The 18,295-nt window shown below is 42.0% G+C and overlaps 1 protein-coding gene across 1 annotated transcript; it reads right to left on the reverse strand.

The window, feature by feature from the left end:
- Positions 1-429: 429 nt before the first annotated feature.
- On the reverse strand, positions 430-15,384 carry LOC115014023 (tetraspanin-15). Its single transcript, XM_029440644.1, has 8 exons — positions 15,067-15,384; positions 10,289-10,474; positions 8,871-8,945; positions 8,680-8,775; positions 8,115-8,231; positions 2,892-2,942; positions 1,967-2,083; positions 430-1,609 (listed from the first exon to the last, which is right to left on the reverse strand). The coding sequence occupies exons 1-8, from the start codon at positions 15,151-15,153 to the stop codon at positions 1,274-1,276; spliced, it is 1,065 nt and encodes a 354-aa protein (XP_029296504.1). The 5' UTR covers positions 15,154-15,384; the 3' UTR covers positions 430-1,273.
- Between the last annotated feature and the right edge of the window lie 2,911 nt (positions 15,385-18,295).

The raw sequence follows: 18,295 nt of genomic DNA on the forward strand, positions 1-18,295 counted from the left end.
AAGAATCAGCACAAAGACACAAAGAAGATAGCTGTGATGTCAAAAAGGTGACATCTGCCTCCCAGCACAAAACTCATTAACATGCTGTCGACTGTTCAACCTGCACAAGAAGCAGCGTACAGAGAACAAGGATCAGCTGATGGGGGGTCAAGTCCCTGCTCACACCACAGCCATGTTGAAACTCAACCTTCACTCTCATCTCAGCGACACATCGGTAAAGTTGCGACTGCATCTTGCACATTGCATCGTGTTCACAGCGACATCTATCCACAGAAATACATATGACTTTAGTTTAAAGGAAACTCGTCAGGGTAAGTTTGAGCTACAAAGTGGTAACTCGTCCTCGATGGAGGCCGGAAACATTTCAGTTTGCACGTCACATTCCCGGCGTCTTCATTATGTTTATATGCAAAGCAACGCAGCCCGAAAACCAGTAGACAAATTCAGCTTTATTGACAACAGCAGTGCTGATACAAGGCAGGAGCTCGGGGGAAGCTCGACACAGTGCATAACTCAGGTAGAAAAAACCGTCATTGAGTAACTTTTCACTGGATTTGTAGTCTGGATAATCCCATTAAAAGATGGAATAAAAAGTTGAGTTTACAAATGGAATAGACTGAAGCCCCCCCCTGATGAGAGCCTGACATGTAAACTGAGTTTTTATTAGTTTATTTTTTTAACTTACTTATATACAGTACAAAACATGCATCCCATGTTATTTCACAACTACCAGTCTTACAATGTACACTGATCAAAATCAAATCATGATAAAAAAGAAAGATACACAAACGGTATACATCCTTCACAGACGCTACACGCAACACGTACTTGGCTATTCCTATTTCTCCGACACTGAAAAACGTTTGTTCAAGCTACCTATAATTTACACACCAAACAGTACCGTCCTCTGACTTCGGGCTGCGACAGCCTGAGGTAATCTTTAGCACATGAGACGCAGCTCACTTTCAAAGGCTAAAATAATAAATAAATAAAATGTGTTATAATGCCATAAACTTTGAATATCAACCGCCACAAACAAGACAAAATAAACATATTTAAAAAGCCAACGTTGTACGTTGTGCCTTCATTTTTTTTGTTGTAAACAAATTCCAAACAAGTGCCAAAGTTCTTCTGATCCTTCGGCCGACCACACTTCTCTGCAGCCAATGACGGACAGGTTCGACCGTTAAGTAGTGCAACACAACTCCAGATAATTAAATGATTACAATGACAGAAAGAAAAGGCAAAAACCCAAAAAGGGCAAAAAGACCGCTCAGTGTTCCCTTTTCTGCTTCCGCCCAACGTCTACCTCGTCCAGCCCCGTGGCAGACCTGGACACCTGCAGCATCTGGAGCTGCGTGTGTGTGCGAGGCGCCTGCTTCTTGAGCTTCTGCAGGTGCACGTCGATCGGGTCGAGGTCAGGCTCTACGACGGGGATGGGCAGGTAGCCGCCGTCCCTCGGCAGACACATGCACCAGCCGGCGCCGGCCAGGTCCAGCTCGTTGTACTCCACCTCCTTCTTCTTCAGCTTGAAGTCCACCATGTCGGAGGACTCGCTCATGTCCACCAGCAGGTTCCAGAAGACGCAGCTCAGGACGATGCCCAGCAGCTGCAGGGAGACATTTATTACACTCAAATACACATTCTCAATCACATCCATGAGCTGGGAAAGAAACGCTGCTCAAGTAATTATTGCAATTACTCTAAATTATGCACAGGAAGATTTGTGCTCACCGTAGGCGATCAATTCAGATTTACTAAAAAGGTCAACAGTAATGAAAGCTTCTAAAAGGTTAAAGTTACACCACAATACATTTAGTTTTTGCTGTTCATGTTAAAGTATTCTGGCAGCTTTTTATGCAGCAGAGCAAATTATTTACTAGGGAGGAAAATAAAAAGGTCAGAAGGTTCACAGGAAGTGAGTCTACAGCTGCAGGTGGTTCAGTGTCAGTGAGTTTTAAATTACCTGCGGCAGCCCGATGGCGCAGCAGAGTGCAGTGGTTATCCCAATGTTGTCACTCATCCACAGGTTGACTGCATGGATGCAGCCGCGCACGTGGATCAGCTCGTGCAGGGTTTCACGCTGATGCACAGACCAGGGGAACACAACAAGAGCAAAGTTTCAATTTCAAACTCAGACTGAACAGTCAAAGAAGAAGAAGAAGTTGTAGAAACTGATGCTGCAGGATGGAAGAACAGATGAGTGCGTTCATTAACATCACAGACTAAAGGACAAGTCTGTCAATTACACCTTCAATCAACTTAATACTTTGTAAAAGGCACAACAACTGTCAAAGCTAAAGTTATGATTAAAGCTTTGGAGCCTGAAACACAAGATAACTAGTTCAAACATCAGACTGCAGGGAGGCATCCGAACACTGTACATCTATACATCACACACACACACACACACACACAGTAAACGGGTGTCAGGATGTCACGAGTCAGCAGCGTGGTGTGTGTCAGACAGAGTTTTTAGGTAAAGTTCACGTCTTGATGTCTGTTCTTCAAATGGACGGTGAGATTTGATGTGTTGACCTTCTTGCTCGTAGTAGTTCATGAAATGTCACTGAACGTCTGACGAACGGCTCGGCGCTGACAAGAAGTGGACGTAGTGTCTCATTGGTTTGTGGACTACGGTTTTGAAGCCTCGAGTTGAGAACAACATTTTTAGGCGACTGAAGTGAAAACACTGAAAGAGTTAAAGTCCTCAGATCCAAAGCTGTGGTGACAACCTGTCAATCACAGGTAGCCCCGCCCTAAAGAGAAGCTGCTTCATCCTCTATTTTAAATGTTTCCATCAGTTACTAAATGAACATCATGTTGAAGACTTGAAACTACAGACTGAGACATAAACTCATGTGATTTCCAACATTTAACATTCCTCCTACCTGTTGATCCAGAGTCTTGTAACCACACAGAGTGTTGACGACCTCTCCCACCTGCAGAGAGATGAGGTTTAGAGTCAGAGACAGTGAGGGGGGGGGGGTCCTGTCCCCTGCCAGCCAGAGCGTCAACTGAAGTGTTTGCAAAATGGTCTGCAGCCCTGACGGGTGAAACTGATAAGAGCAGACATGTAGCCAATGTTCCGCTTTCCAAATCAGCAGTGTGTGTGTGTGTGTGTGTGTGTGTGTGTGTGTGTGTGTGTGATGTATAGATGTACAGTATTCGGATGTGTGTGTGACCATCCTGTCATTTATTTCTTGGTCACAGCTCCACTGCTTCCAGAGACAGCATCAGTGTGTGGAGCAGAGGGACAGGAGAGATAGTGAGCAGGGACACAAGGGACCAACGTTTCATTTTAGAGTAGAGAGAGTAGAGAGAGTAGAGAGAGGAGAGAGAGGAGAGAGAGTAGAGAGAGTAGAGAGTAGAGAGAGTACAGAGAGTAGAGAGAGTAGAGAGTAGAGAGAAGAGAGTAGAGAGAGTACAGAGAGTAGAGAGTAGAGAGAGTAGAGAGTAGAGAGTAAAGAGTAAAGAGTAGAGAGTAAAGAGTAGAGAGTAGAGAGTAAAGAGTAGAGAGAGTAGAGAGGAGAGAGTAGAGAGAGTAGAGAGTAAAGAGTAGAGAGGAGAGAGAGTAGAGAGTAAAGAGTAGAGAGGAGAGAGTAGAGAGTAAAGAGTAGAGAGAGTAGAGAGAGTAGAGTAGAGAGTATAGAGAGTAGAGAGAGTAGAGAGTAGAGAGTAGAGAGAGTAGAGAGAGTAGAGAGTAGAGCGTAGAGAGAGTAGAGAGTAGAGAGAGTAGAGAGAGTAGAGAGAGTAGAGAGAAGAGAGAGTTAGGAGAGAGTAGAGAGAAGAGAGAGAGAGTAGAGAGAGTAGAGAGTAGAGAGTAGAGAGAGTAGAGAGTAGAGAGTTAGGAGTAGAGAGTAGAGAGTAAAGAGTAAAGAGTAGAGAGTAGAGAGAGTAGAGAGAGGAGAGTAGACGAGAGTAGAGAGTAGAGAGAGTAGAGAGTAGAGAGTAGAGAGAGTAGAGAGTAGAGAGAGTAGAGAGTAGAGAGTAGAGAGAGTAGAGAGAGTAGAGAGAGTAGAGAGGAGTAGAGGAGTAGTAAGAGAGTCGAGAGAGTAAGAGAGGCAGAGAGTAGGAGAGTAGTAAGGAGAGTAGAGAGAGTAGAGAGGAGGAGAGTAGAGAGCGTAGAGAGTAGGAGAGTAGAGAGCGTAGAGAGAGTAGAAGAGAGTGTAGAGAGTAGAGAGAGTAGAGGAGAGTAGAGCGTAGAGAGTAGAAGAGTAGAGAGAGTAGAGAGAGGAGAGAGTTAGAGCGTGAGAGAGTGTAGAGTAGAGAGAGTAGAGAGAGTAGGAGAGAGTAGGAGTAGAGTAGAGGAGTGTAGAGACGTAGATAGGTAGAGAGTAGAGAGAGTAGAGAGGAGAGTAGAGAGTTAGAGTGTAGAGAGTAGAGAGAGTAGAGAGTAGAAGAGAGTAGAGAGAGTGTTAGAGAGTAGAGAGAAGTAGAGAGAGTAGAGAGAGTTAGAGAGTAGAGTGTAGAGAGTAGAGAGAGTAGAGAGTAGAGAGAGTAGAGAGTAGAGAGTAAAGAGTAGAGAGTAAAGAGTAGAGAGTAAAGAGTACAGAGTAAAGAGTACAGAGTAGAGAGTAGAGAGAGTAGAGAGTAGAGAGGAGTAGAGAGTAGAGAGAGTAGAGAGTAGAGAGTAGAGAGTTAGAGAGAGTAGAGAGAGTAGAGAGTAGAGAGAGTAGAGAGTAGAGAAGAGAGAGTAGAGAGTAGAGAGAGTAGAGAGTAGAGAGTAGAGAGAGTAGAGAGTAGAGAGTAGAGAGAGTAGAGAGTAGAGAGAGTAGAGAGAGTATAGAGAGTAGAGAGAGTAGAGAGTAGAGAGAGTAGAGAGTAGAGAGAGTAGAGAGTAGAGAAAGTAGAGAGAGTAGAGAGTAGAGAGTAGAGAGAGGAGAGAGTAGAGAGTAGAGAGAGTAGAGAGAGTAGAGAGTAGAGAGTAGAGAGAGTAGAGAGAAGAGAGAGTAGAGAGTGTAGAGAGAGTAGAGAGTAGAGAGTAGAGAGCAGAGAGAGTAGAGAGCAGAGAGTAGAGAGCAGAGAGTAGAGAGTAGATAGTAGATAGTAGATAGCAGAGAGAGTAGAGAGCAGAGAGTAGAGAGTAGAGAGTAGAGAGAGTAGAGAGAGTAGAGAGTAGAGAGAGTAGAGAGAGTAGAGAGTAGAGAGAGTAGAGAGAGTAGAGAGTAGAGAGAGAGTAGAGAGTAGAGAGAGTAGAGAGTAGAGAGAGTAGAGTAGAGAGAGTAGAGAGAGTAGAGAGTGTAGAGAGAGTAGAGAGAGTAGAGAGTAGAGAGAGTAGAGAAAGTAGAGAGAGTAGAGAGTAGAGAGAGTAGAGAGTAGAGAGAGTAGAGAGAGTAGAGAGAGGAGAGAGAGTAGAGAGTAGAGAGTGTAGAGAGAGTAGAGAGTAGAGAGTAGAGAGTAGAGAGAGTAGAGAGAGTAGAGAGTAGAGAGTAGAGAGAGTAGAGAGTAGAGAGTAAAGAGTAGAGAGTAGAGAGTAGAGAGTAGAGAGAGTAGAGAGAGTAGAGAGTAGAGAGTAAAGAGAGTAGAGAGAGTAGAGAGTAGAGAGTAGAGAGTAGAGAGAGAGTAGAGAGAGTAGAGAGAGTAGAGAGAGTAGAGAGTAGAGAGGTAGAGAGTAGAGAGAGAGTAGAGGAGTAGAGAGAGTAGAGAGAAGAGAGAGTAGAGAGAGTAGAGAGAGTAGAGAGAGTAGAGAGTAGAGAGTAAAGAGTGTAGAGAGAGTAGAGAGTAGAGAGAGTAGAGAGAGGAAAGTAGAGAGAGTAGAGAGTAGAGAGAGTAGAGAGTAGAGAGTAGAGAGAGTAGAGAGTAGAGAGAGTAGAGAGAGTAGAGAGTAGAGAGTAGAGAAAGTAGAGAGAGTAGAGAGAGTAGAGAGAGTAGAGAGAGTAGAGAGAGAGTAGAGAGTAGAGAGAGTAGAGAGTAGAGAGTAGAGAGAGTAGAGAGAGTAGAGAGAGTAGAGTGTAGAGGTTGTAGAGAGTGTAGAGAGAGTAGAGAGAGTAGAGAGTAGAGAGAGTAGAGAGAGTAGAGAGTAGAGAGTAGAGAGTAGAAAGTAGAGAGAGTAGAGAGTAGAGAGAGTAGAGAGTAGAGAGTAGAGAGAGTAGAGAGAGTAGAGAGTAGAGAGAGTAGAGAGAGTAGAGAAAGTAGAGAGAGTAGAGAGAGTAGAGAGAGGAGAGAGTAGAGAGAGTAGAGTGTAGAGAGAGTAGAGAGAGTAGAGAGTAGAGAGAGTAGAGAGTAGAGAGTAAAGAGTAGAGAGTAGAGAGAGTAGAGAGAGTAGAGAGTAGAGAGAGTAGAGAGTAGAGAGAGTAGAGAGTAGAGAGTAAAGAGAGTAGAGAGAGTAGAGAGTAGAGAGAGAGTAGAGAGAGTAGAGAGTAGAGAGTAGAGAGTAGAGAGAGTAGAGAGTAGAGAGAGTAGAGAGTAGAGAGAGTAGAGTAGAGAGAGTAGAGAAAGTAGAGAGAGTAGAGAGTAGAGAGAGTAGAGAGAGTAGAGAGAGTAGAGAGTGTAGAGAGTGTAGAGAGAGTAGAGAGTAAAGAGTAGAGAGTAGAGAGAGTAGAGAGAGTAGAGAGAGTAGAGAGTAGAGAGAGTAGAGAGTAGAGAGTAGAGAGTAGAGAGAGTAGAGAGAGTAGAGAGAGTAGAGAGAGTAGAGAGAGTAGAGAGAGTAGAGAGTAGAGAGAGTAGAGAGAGTAGAGAGTAGAGAGAGAGTAGAGAGAGTAGAGAGAGTAGAGAGAGTAGAGAGAGTAGAGAGTAGAGAGAGTAGAGAGAGTAGAGAGAGTAGAGAGAGTAGAGAGAGTAGAGAGAGTAGAGAGAGTAGAGAGTAGAGAGAGTAGAGAGAGTAGAGAGTAGAGAGAGAGTAGAGAGAGTAGAGAGAGTAGAGAGAGTAGAGAGAGTAGAGAGAGTAGAGAGAGTGTGCAAACAGAGTGTGATTATGACCCATCCAAGCAGGGCTGCAACAAACTAATAACATGTCAGTGAAAAGTGTCTTTATGTCTTATATTAGATGTTCACTTTAGTATAATATAAGAGAGAAGCAGGACATTTCCGCATTTAAGAGGCTGAAAACAGCTTTTCTTCAGCTAACATCGTCGACTGATCGATAAGTTGAGGAACCGTTGCAGCTCTTTTGACAAACACTTCAGGTGAAACACTCCTCCGTCAGGTGAGGAGTTTCTTATGAAACCTCTCCAGACTCCTGCAGGTGCTCTCAGTTTGGTTCAGGCTGGTCTGGAAACTGTCAAACTGTTGGACGTTATTTCTGATTTACGAGGTTCAGTTACCGTCTCTATGAATAATGATCATAATCGATCACTGGTGATACATTGTGCCACAAGAAGACGAGTGAACACACACGGTGCTGAAGGAGCTGCAGGACTTCCTGTCACGGTTCATGTTCTGCTGGTGATGCAGGATTCAAATACTTTATTATAAGTGTGACTACAGACGTGTTTAAAGGCACATTGTGTGGAGACTTTCAGCACCTGCGTTTAAACAACAGGTCACCTGATGACCAGGACACCATCAGAGACTCAAACTCTGCTTCCTGCTTCTATTTCCTCAACGATTTGTAAAAGTCTTTTAACTGGTATACATCAGAAAACTCCTCACACAATCCACAAGAGAACACATGGCGGGTCTTTCCTTTTACGATTGATTTTAAGATTTACATTATTACTTTAAACCTGACCGGCCCCACAAGACATCTGAACCATGTGTCCAATGTCCTCCTGATTGAAAGAGTTGCTGTGAGGCGTTCTACACCGTCGTCTTATAAATCCCTTTCAAAGTCTTTATTCAAAGGCTTTCGTAGAAGCTCTCCTTTCATTTTGAGGTTTTATTTGAATTCTTAACTATTGATTTACACGGTGCTCTGTTCTCCATGCTGAGCGTAAAGTAATCCTTCTTTAGTTTGTTCCTCTTTTGTCCTTTACGCTCGTTCGGTTATTGAAACATTGTGTCTTTTATGTATTTGTTGTAAATCACTTTAACTCTATAAATACACTTTATGATTATTATTATAAAAAGGCAACAATGCATCTCATTTATTCAGTGTGTGTGTGTGTGTGTGTGTGTGTGTGTGTGTGTGTGTGTGTGTCTCTCTGTGTATGTGTGTGTGTGCGTGCGTGTACCTTGTGGCGCACGCAGCAGGTATATGGAACCCCGCAGGCTAGTGGCCCGGTCCCGTTGCAGAAGTGGTACTGGTTGACTCCCCAGTCTTTGTACTCGTCTCCTCCGCAGCACGAGAACTGAAGACAAAGCAGAATGAAGACAGACGATCACATGAGACCTGACGATGAAGGACGCGTCTCTGAATGAACTGCTGTCAGCTCTCCTGCCCCTGCAGAGCACATGGAACATCTCCAATCAGTCTGGGGGGACGATCTCAAACCAAACCTCCGGGAAGAGCGGCGTGCAAAACCGTCATCACAACCTCCCCGTTCGTCACGTGACATCATTTGGCTGAAAGACATTTCTTCCCGGAGACTTACTTTGGGAAAGAGATCATTTCTGTGGATTTGGGTATTTGTATACTCGAACGTCAAAATGTTTTATCTTCATGTTCCACTGAGCGACATTCATATAGTGTGTCTATAAACTAGGTTCTGAGTTTACAGGAATCACAGTATACTTTTATAAATCATTATTACTGTCCACTCCCATCTGTTCATATTCTCTAGATGAAACATAAAGCACCTTTTGTTGCATGTAGTCCAGGATGTTCTTGAAGTCCAGATCATCGTAGTAGTGTTTGATTCCTTCTCGTATGCTGCTCTGAAACAGCGCAGACGTCTGGAGGACACAGAGGAAGCCCGTCACAGGTGCAGGAGTAGAGAGTGACATGCATGCAGTAATATAATGCGTGAGGATGTGCGACACAAGTTTACCTTGTTTTCAAAGATGAGCGCCGTGGTGAGGCCGATGGCCTGGAGAAGCAGCAACACACAGAGGACACAGAGGAACTGTGGAGGCAGAAGCAGCTTGTTCAAAGACATGTTTCAACACAGAGCGTAACAGAGGAGCATCAGTCCTGAGCCTGAAGAGTCGTACCTGGGCAGGAATATGTTAATGGGTATAGTATATATCACACAGACACGTGTGACAGGGCCTTTAGACCACAGGCGGGAGAGAAACGCTTTTGGATCGCAGTGAAAATGTTGTTTTTGAGGCTAAACGCCAAAACAAATGAAGAAGAATATTTTGTTCTATATTTGTTTATAAATGTCGACTCTGGAGTTTTGTAAATGTTTGGATCACAGAGTCTGAAACATTTACATGGTCTTCCTCAGTCCTCCTCTTCATCAGCAGGAACATCACTGACTAACTTTTAATCCCCTTCTTCAGTTCAGCTCCTTCAGCTAATAAGATAACCTCAATAATAATCCTGTTACTTTGAGCTGGTAAACCAACAGCTGTGCTTCTGAAAGCGTCCTGATCACCGAGTCAAAAGGTTTCACAACTTGGAAGTTTATATCTCTCAGAGTGTCATTTGTATATTTCCACATATGTTCAAACACATGTTTGTAGAGGTTCTCTTGTTTGTGTATTTTCTGTTTTATTCCACCTGATTTTGTAACTCAACTGGCAACCCACATCGTATACACTTCTGAACATTACAATGCTTCCCTTAAAGTGGCAATAGATACATTTTTGATTAAACTTATTATTATTATTATTTAAGTAAATCTTGATTGCACAACGTAGCTGTAGAATAATGACACCTCAGTGTCTGCGGCTCGAGATCCTTTCACACTAAAAGCCCCAGACATTTACACCGCATCACTGCCTGAGAACATCGAGCTGAAAGGAAACTCAATTAAATATCTCACAAGAGCCGTCAGGTGGAACAACCAGAGTTACGCTAACTGTGGGAAGAGCCGGAGGACGGAGGAGGCAAAGAAGGTGAAGAGATAACAAACGTTAGATCCTGACAAAGCTCCTGCTGAGGAGTACGAGCAGCTGGTTTACTGCCTTCATCATCGCACTGACATCAGGCTTCTACTTCTTTGGGATTCTCACGCTGTTTCTTTGCACAGTAACGTGAGCCAGGCAGCTAACGAAGAACAGACGATCTTCTTCTTCATATGGAAATAAAGGGACAGAAAACATGTCGTCACAGTTGGAAGCTGCAGCGTCCTGAGTTGGTGGAAGGAGATCCGGTTGTCTTTGCCACGGCGGCACTAACAGTAACTCTACTTTGAAATGCTCGAGGGGGAAAGTTATCCGTTTCTGCTTTAAACAGAAAGGTTGCACACACACTGCTGCCCCCCCCGGCGTCCTCCCCCTCCTCCTCTTTCATCCCTACCATGTGCAGCAGGGTCTTGTTGTCCCTCAGGGATCCCACCATGCCCACCACAGACACGGTGAACATCACCAGGCCCAGCAGGATGAGCACCACGGCCGGGGCCAGGAACAGCCCCTCCAGGGTTCGATTCTTCTGCCTTTCCACCTCGGCGTACACCCCCACACACAGCACACAGAGCCCCATGAGCTGCAGGGAGACAAACAGAGTAAATAATATATATATATATATATATATACACACACACACACATACACATACACACACACCACACACAATATATTAAGTCTTTCATCGGAGCATAATAAATTGTTCATTTCATTTGTTGGAGATTTCCTGTGTTTGTTTTTTCTGTTTTATATCATATTAAAAAGTTCATATATTGAGTTGTGGATGAACAAAACATTTTAGTTGCATCCCTGAAATAGAACATTTAAGATAAAATGTTTTTAAATGAATAAGGAGTGGGTTTGCTTCACTGCAGACTGATGAAGCTCTTTTAAGTGGATTTGTTGCTTCTTAAGGCCGGATGAGATAAACTGCAACTACATCCACTTAGTGGAATTATGTGAGTGAAGCCGACGGGACAGACCCGACGGGACAGACCCGGCGGGACAGACCCGGCGGGTCAGACCAGACGGGACAGACCCGACGGGACTAACCCGGCGGGACAGACCCGGCGGGTCAGACCTGGCGGGACAGACCCAGCGAGACAGACCCGGCGGGTCAGACCTGGCGGGACAGACCCGACAGACGCCTTCAGGGATGCAGATACAGACCAGAGATGACAAGAAGAGAACAAGCAGCGAGCAGATCAAAGCTTTTCCTGAGTTACAGGAATGTGAACCTCCTTCTTTGTAAATGGACTTCAAATTAAAAGTCACAAATGTACTAATAAATATAAGAAACATGACTCCTCGTACGTTTGTGAGGAATATTCAGTGTGAAACAAGCTCTACCATAGAAATGTCTTTTATCAGCTGATTTAAATTTCTTGTCTTTGTTGTTTAAGCACTTTGAGCTGCATGTCTTGTAGGAAATGTGCCATAAAAATAAAGTTGTATTATTAGAATTATTATATAAATGTGCTCTCCCAAACAACATTAGAACATGTTACATAATATTTATCCCACTAACAATGAAGAAGAAACAACTAAAGATGTGTTTTACAGGACGTCAGTGCTGCAGTGCCTTGCTCAGAGGCTCCACAGCAGTGCCCAGGTGTGAACCTTCACATTGTACTGAAGTAGAGCTGCAGCTATAACCAGTATTTATCAAGTTATCTGCAGATTCTTTTCTAGATTATTCGTTTGGTTTCTAAAATAGTGAAACATGTTGCAGCTCAGTCCCTCGAAAAGTCCAAAGTGACGTCTTTAAATGTCTCGTTTTGTCTTTAATACGATACAGAATAAAGAAAAGCAGCACATCTCCATCCTTCAGGCTGGAAACAGCATTTTCTACGATTAATTGGTTATCAAAATAGTCGATCGACTGATACACTAATTGTTGCAGCTGTATACTGAAGTTCGGTACTTGGAGACTTCCCACCACCGCAGCTGGACCCCAGTGGACCCCAGTGGATCCCAGTGGATCCCAGTGGATCCCAGTCAAGAGAATTACATTAAAATGATCTTGTAAGAACCACCAAGTCTAGCCCTTTGTGACGTCCATGTTGATGAGTGTTGCAGTTTATATTTAATAATGCAAGTGCCACGAAAGGAGAAGACACACGCAGCGTTTCTTCCCTGATATTGATTTTCAATTGGAAACAGAGGCAATCGGCCTTAAGAGCGGAGATCCGTCTGCTTTACTGCTCGCAGCCCTCCGGGAAAGCTTTGGCAGATTGGCGATATTTGGCTCAATTCCCACATCTGAAGTCAGCCTTCCTGCCTTTACTGCTGCAGCAATGAAGAGGAGGATGTGAAGCAGACTATAGATTGCGAGCATTGTAAGAGTCAAGCTAAGTCATTGGGAAGCTCATCTCTCCATCCGTCTCCCGCCTCAGTCTGAGGCCTCGCACCGCAGGCCTTCGTGCTCAATTCTCATGTTCAGATTGGATTTCTTTGTTTGGCAGTTCGTGTCAGATTCCAGTGCGACCCGGTCACGCTCCTGAACTGACCTGCAGGCGCTAAAGAACGATAAGACGCAGCTACCTGTCGTATGGAGAACGGTCTACGCTTACAGCTGCGAGTCGATGTGCAGTGGACGGTAACGAGGACGACGATGATGAGGAGAAAGAGAAAGAGCCACGAGTGGTGGCATCGTGACGGGCACAGCTTCACAAACAGATTTCAACCAGTAACTTTTAACTCCACCCGGCAGCGCCTCTCCACGACGCCATCGCAGAATTGTGCCGAATGTCGATCTAGAGTGAAGTAAAAGTCACATGAATTCCAATTGTACTGTTCAGTCTGAGGTCGCAACACATCACACATGCATCTGATTTAAGATCACAAGCTGCAAAATCAGAATCCGTTTGGTCTGAGCGACGTACATGCAGAGAATAATCAGATGTGGGACCCAGACGGCGAAACACACACTAACAAAAACACATGAACACCAGTAAGAGAAGCACTAACGCCGGTTTGTGTGTTCGAACCTGCTTCACAGTAGCGTTGGCTTTTGAAGCTAGCAATCCTTCTTGTGTTATATTCTAACACTAAATGTAACCGCATGTGAAAGACACAGTAACATGGAAACATCAACCAGACCTATTCAAAGCCACAGGACGAGGCAGGTGCTTCTCATTGGACACCTGCAGCTTTATTTCCGTCATAAGACTCCCAGTAAAATGACATTAACCAAAGTTAACATCACAACAGCAAAGAAAGCTTTAATTAAGGCAACACGTTAGCTTGGGGCGGGAGGAGCCGCCACACTGTCCCACATCACAGCACAGGGGGAGAGATCAGAGCCACAGAAAGGGACTCTGGAGCGCTAATGGAATCAAACTACTGATGTTTTGGAATCATATTCAATAACGTGCTTCAGGGGGAATATAACGCACAAACACCGACTGTCGGGCAGATTGGTGGAGGTCCAAATCGAATATTATTCCGACAATATTTCTGGAGATAAGTGTTGTTGGGGTGAGATGGAGCAACACAACACAGCGGGGGTTTGTTAGTGGGCCTGGCACGGCTTGTTCTGCTTTTTACTTGGCTGTTGGATCCCAAACTAAACCCTAGAACAGTGATACTCAACATAAGGTCCGCGGACCATTTTTTAATTAACAATGAAAAGAATTTCATTCACAACGGGAATAATTTTGTACTTTAATGTTAACAAGGTGCCAGAGTTTATAAAACGCTTCAAAGTGTCCTGATAGAGCTCGTTTATAAAAGGGGAGGATGTCCTGTATTAACTGGCTCGTGTCCTCTTTTCATTCTGCAAACGCGGCCCCCAGGTGAAGCAAGCTCCTCAGCCCTGCCCTGCCCTGAGACTGTTCAGTCTATTTAGCTGCCAAAGTGCCTGGTGGCACAGAACAACCTTCAACCACAACTAACACATTGATTTATTTCTGTTTTCTAAGAGAAGTGTGGCTTAATTAAAGAATGTGAAATACTGAAATTGATTTGATCCTCGCTTGAATCTGTCCCCACCTTGACCATCCTATTCAAAATGGCCTTACCACACTTTTGCTTATTTGGATTAATTTAAAATGTGAATGTGTTTATCTGACACAGTCCATGTTGCAGTGTGGGCAGGGAAACTGAAATTACCAAGAATACTCTCAACATGCCAGAACCAGATTAGAATAATATTATCTCTGTACAAGAAAACGTTATTATACAATCATTATATGCTTTAAATTATAACATTTCTATATACCTCAGATAGCATTTCAGATAGGTATGCATCATATGTATGAACTATATGGCTTATCATTGTATAATTAACTAAGTATAGTAATCATTTTAATCATAATATGAACCTGTATTGGTTGAATTGCCAACAAAACCTCCATTCAGTCTGCTGCTATTTCCTGTCGGCAAATCTATTTACCCACATTACCATCCCTTTAACTGGATCCAACGCCCTGCACCACCGTGCTGTTTGCTAGCCAGTGATGGCTGTATAGATATAATCAATACCAAATGCAATTATTATTATTATTATCTCAGAATATTGTCTTATTAGTACATTGTCCAAAATGATTGTAGAAATAACAGATTGAAATTTAGGAGGATGTGTTCTGTCTGAAGTGATGATGTCCATTTTGCAAGCTAACCATCCACCAGCTAGCTAGTATCCAGATCATTCCAAACCAAATCCCATTAGAAAATATGGCAACTTCATATTGCATTGCTCAACAACTAAAACAAAACGTTGTTATCATAATTGCTGACTTATATTGTGATCATTATAGTCTTTCGGTAAATACGGAATGCGTCCTAGCAAACATTCGGCAATTTTTTTTAATAACATCGCAGGTGTACCCCGTCCCACACTGTAACGCTATTCAGGTGGGAAACCGTTTGAGATTGAGGCGAATCCGTGTTTGAAATTGAAATTATAATCCATAGAGTGGTGGTCGTTGTTCGGGGTGTATGCCGATGTGTACAGTAGATCATATAGACTCACAATATGCCTGGTGGTATGTTCCATAACGCGTGTATGTGCCTGGAGCAGATATCACATTTAAACGGAGTTGTTTTGAATGTAGTTTGGCGAGATGACTCACTGATGCTATTGGGTGGTTGGCGTCTACTATAATTAGCAGACACTGTTTGCAGCTCAAATGGACCATGCTCACCTCAATAAATGGACAAGAAACTTACCGAGAAGAGCATTGAGTAGATATTTAAGGTAAATTTGATGAAGTAGTAGAAGTGGTTGGTTTTCCTCAATTCAGAGTAGGACGGCATGCCTGCTGATGTTAGTCAAGCTAGCTAACAAGCTAGCTGTCCTTCGTTTAGTTCAGGCAAAATCAAAACAATAATAACGAAACATAAAATACTGTTAATGAAATGAAAAACGCTTTTAAGAGAGCTTACTGAATTGTAAATACTCAGCAGCCCTCATTTCTCACATACTATTGTGGGTCGCCACCGAAACAAAACCATTTCCGTGCGGCCGGGCAGAGTCCACGCTTTGTTTTGACTACACTCTTAAAGGGGCAGTGAACACATCCTCATTATTACATGTAGCTTATTCATTTGTGAAATACTTTTATGTTTAGTTTTACAACTATAGTACAATTCAATTTGACTGTTATATCTGTAATAATACAAAACAATTAAAACATTAAAAAATAAACATTGATGCCAGAAGTAGCACAACAAGTGTGGAACTTGGGTAGACGACACAAACCCACCTATAAACAAAGTAAACAACTAAATAAATATATATATTATATATATATATATATATATATATATATATATATATATATATATATATATATATATATATAATTACTTTTCTAAAGAAATTGGCTCATAATAGTAATAGGTTACAGATATATCCACTGAGGCTTGTGTTACCTTTCTCTCCAGAACTGACTTGAAAAAGCTCTTCGCATGAATACAGAATACAGAATACAATCAGTTGAACTTATATAACATGTTTTTGAAAGGTACAAGTAGAGACGTTGTTTACTCAGAGTATCTGTACTGCATTACTTTTAGTCTCAGTGCAAAGCTAATCCCTCTTGCTTCAGGTTGCATCAGTTGTTGTTGACACCACTTGATGGATATATGTGGCATTGACATTACTGATGCTTTCACAAACAGGTTTACACCCAGGTGATTATCAGCACAGCTGTTTACTCGTTATGTTTGTGTCTTAGTTTCACCTCCCAGTGATGTGCTCAGTCAGTGATGGACAGTAACTACCAACATTTACTCAAGTGCTGTAATTAAGAACAGTTTTGAGGTAATATTGTACTTTTTACTACATTTATTTGATAACTTTAGTGATTATGAAGATTAACAACTCAAACAATGGTAAACACATAATGTATCATGTATTAAAGTGATGAACACATTAATGCATCAACGATTATAATCCAATACTATAATTCATTTGGGACTTTAAGTACATTTTGATGCTAAAACTTTGTACTTTTACGTAAGTAAATCTGTTTTTACTTGCAGCATGTTGTTTCTACACTGTAGTATTCCTGCTTTCATTGAAGTGAAAGGTCCAGCTGCGGTGCACACTCCAGTGTTAGTGCTGCAGAGAGAAGCGTGAGCTTCACATGAGTCTCATCAGTCATCAGGTTACATTTGATGAATTACTGCAACCAACGTTCTTCTTTCTGTGTAAACATCCTCACGTAGTCTGTCGTCTGCGTCAGTCATTCCCCAACTACAACCAATGCAATGATGGCAACTGTCTGCCAACATCCCAAGATACAAGATAGGAAAGTTTAAAAAAGCAACAAAAGATTTTATATTTGGAAGAACCCTGTGGAAGAAAATGTTCTCCCTTTGGTTTTGTGAGACATGCAGCTGGAAGCATTTGATTTGTATTCTTATATTCAATCTTATTCTAAAGGGAACAGCTGCATGTGGTGGGCACCGGCACGCAGAACAGGCAGCCGATATGGCACTGCATCAAGTCTTCTTCATTTTAATGCCCGCCTGGAGGCCACTGCATCATGTATCTGTGTATATATCATGTATGAGACCCCAGGAAGAGAAGCTGTGCGCTGGAAACAACTGATGGGGATCCATATAATCTGTTCTGTGGCTGACGTTACACTGAAGATCTCTGATCATCAGAATATTCTGTTATCGTGCACGTCCCATGCATGCTGGGATTACATCTCGTCCCACACGAACAAGAAGAAATGAGCAAAGAAATAACGAGGAACTCTTCAGCTGATTCATAGATCTTTGTTTGAGGAAGTAGATCCGTCACCCTGTGCACGTCCTCCCGTCATGAGGCAGCAGCTCGTCTCAGACTCACATCTTTCACAAATAATTGAGTTTAAACGTTCAGTGAGCGGTTGAGCAACATTTAGATACTGCAACATTTAGATACTGCAACAATTAGATACTACAACAATTAGATACTGCAACAATTAGATACTACAACATTTAGATACTGCAACAATTAGATACTGCAACATTTAGATACTGCAACAATTAGATACTACAACATTTAGATACTGCAACAATTAGATACTGCAACATTTAGATACTGCAACAATTAGATACTGCAACAATTAGATACTGCAACATTTAGATACTACAACATTTAGATACTACAACAATTAGATACTGCAACATTTAGATACTGCAACAATTAGATACTACAACAATTAGATACTACAACATTTAGATACTGCAACATTTAGATACTACAACATTTAGATACTACAACAATTAGATACTACAACAATTAGATACTGCAACATTTAGATACTACAACATTTAGATACTACAACAATTAGATACTACAACAATTAGATACTGCAACAATTAGATACTACAACATTTAGATACTACAACAATTAGATACTACAACATTTAGATACTGCAACATTTAGATACTACAACAATTAGATACTACAACAATTAGATACTACAACATTTAGATACTGCAACATTTAGATACTACAACAATTAGATACTACAACATTTAGATACTGCAACATTTAGATACTGCAACATTTAGATACTACAACAATTAGATACTGCAACATTTAGATACTACAACAATTAGATACTGCAACATTTAGATACTACAACAATTAGATACTACAACATTTAGATACTACAACAATTAGATACTGCAACATTTAGATACTACAACAATTAGATACTGCAACATTTAGATACTACAACAATTAGATACTACAACATTTAGATACTACAACAATTAGATACTGCAACATTTAGATACTACAACAATTAGATACTGCAACATTTAGATACTACAACAATTAGATACTACAACAATTAGATACTGCAACATTTAGATACTACAACAATTAGATACTACAACATTTAGATACTACAACAATTAGATACTACAACAATTAGATACTGCAACATTTAG

Source organism: Cottoperca gobio, chromosome 9 (assembly GCF_900634415.1).
Source record: "Cottoperca gobio chromosome 9, fCotGob3.1, whole genome shotgun sequence".
NCBI lineage: Eukaryota > Metazoa > Chordata > Actinopteri > Perciformes > Bovichtidae > Cottoperca > Cottoperca gobio.

Coding starts and splice junctions, on each gene's coding strand:
- LOC115014023 (XM_029440644.1), bottom strand. CDS start 15,153: ATGCCGTCCTACTCTGAATTGAGGAAAACCAACCACTTCTACTACTTC. Junction 8,776..8,870: donor CGCTCATCTTTGAAAACAAG/GTAAACTTGTGT, acceptor TGTGTCCTCCAG/ACGTCTGCGCTGTTTCAGAG. Junction 2,084..2,891: donor ACAAGACTCTGGATCAACAG/GTAGGAGGAATG, acceptor TCTGTGCATCAG/CGTGAAACCCTGCACGAGCT.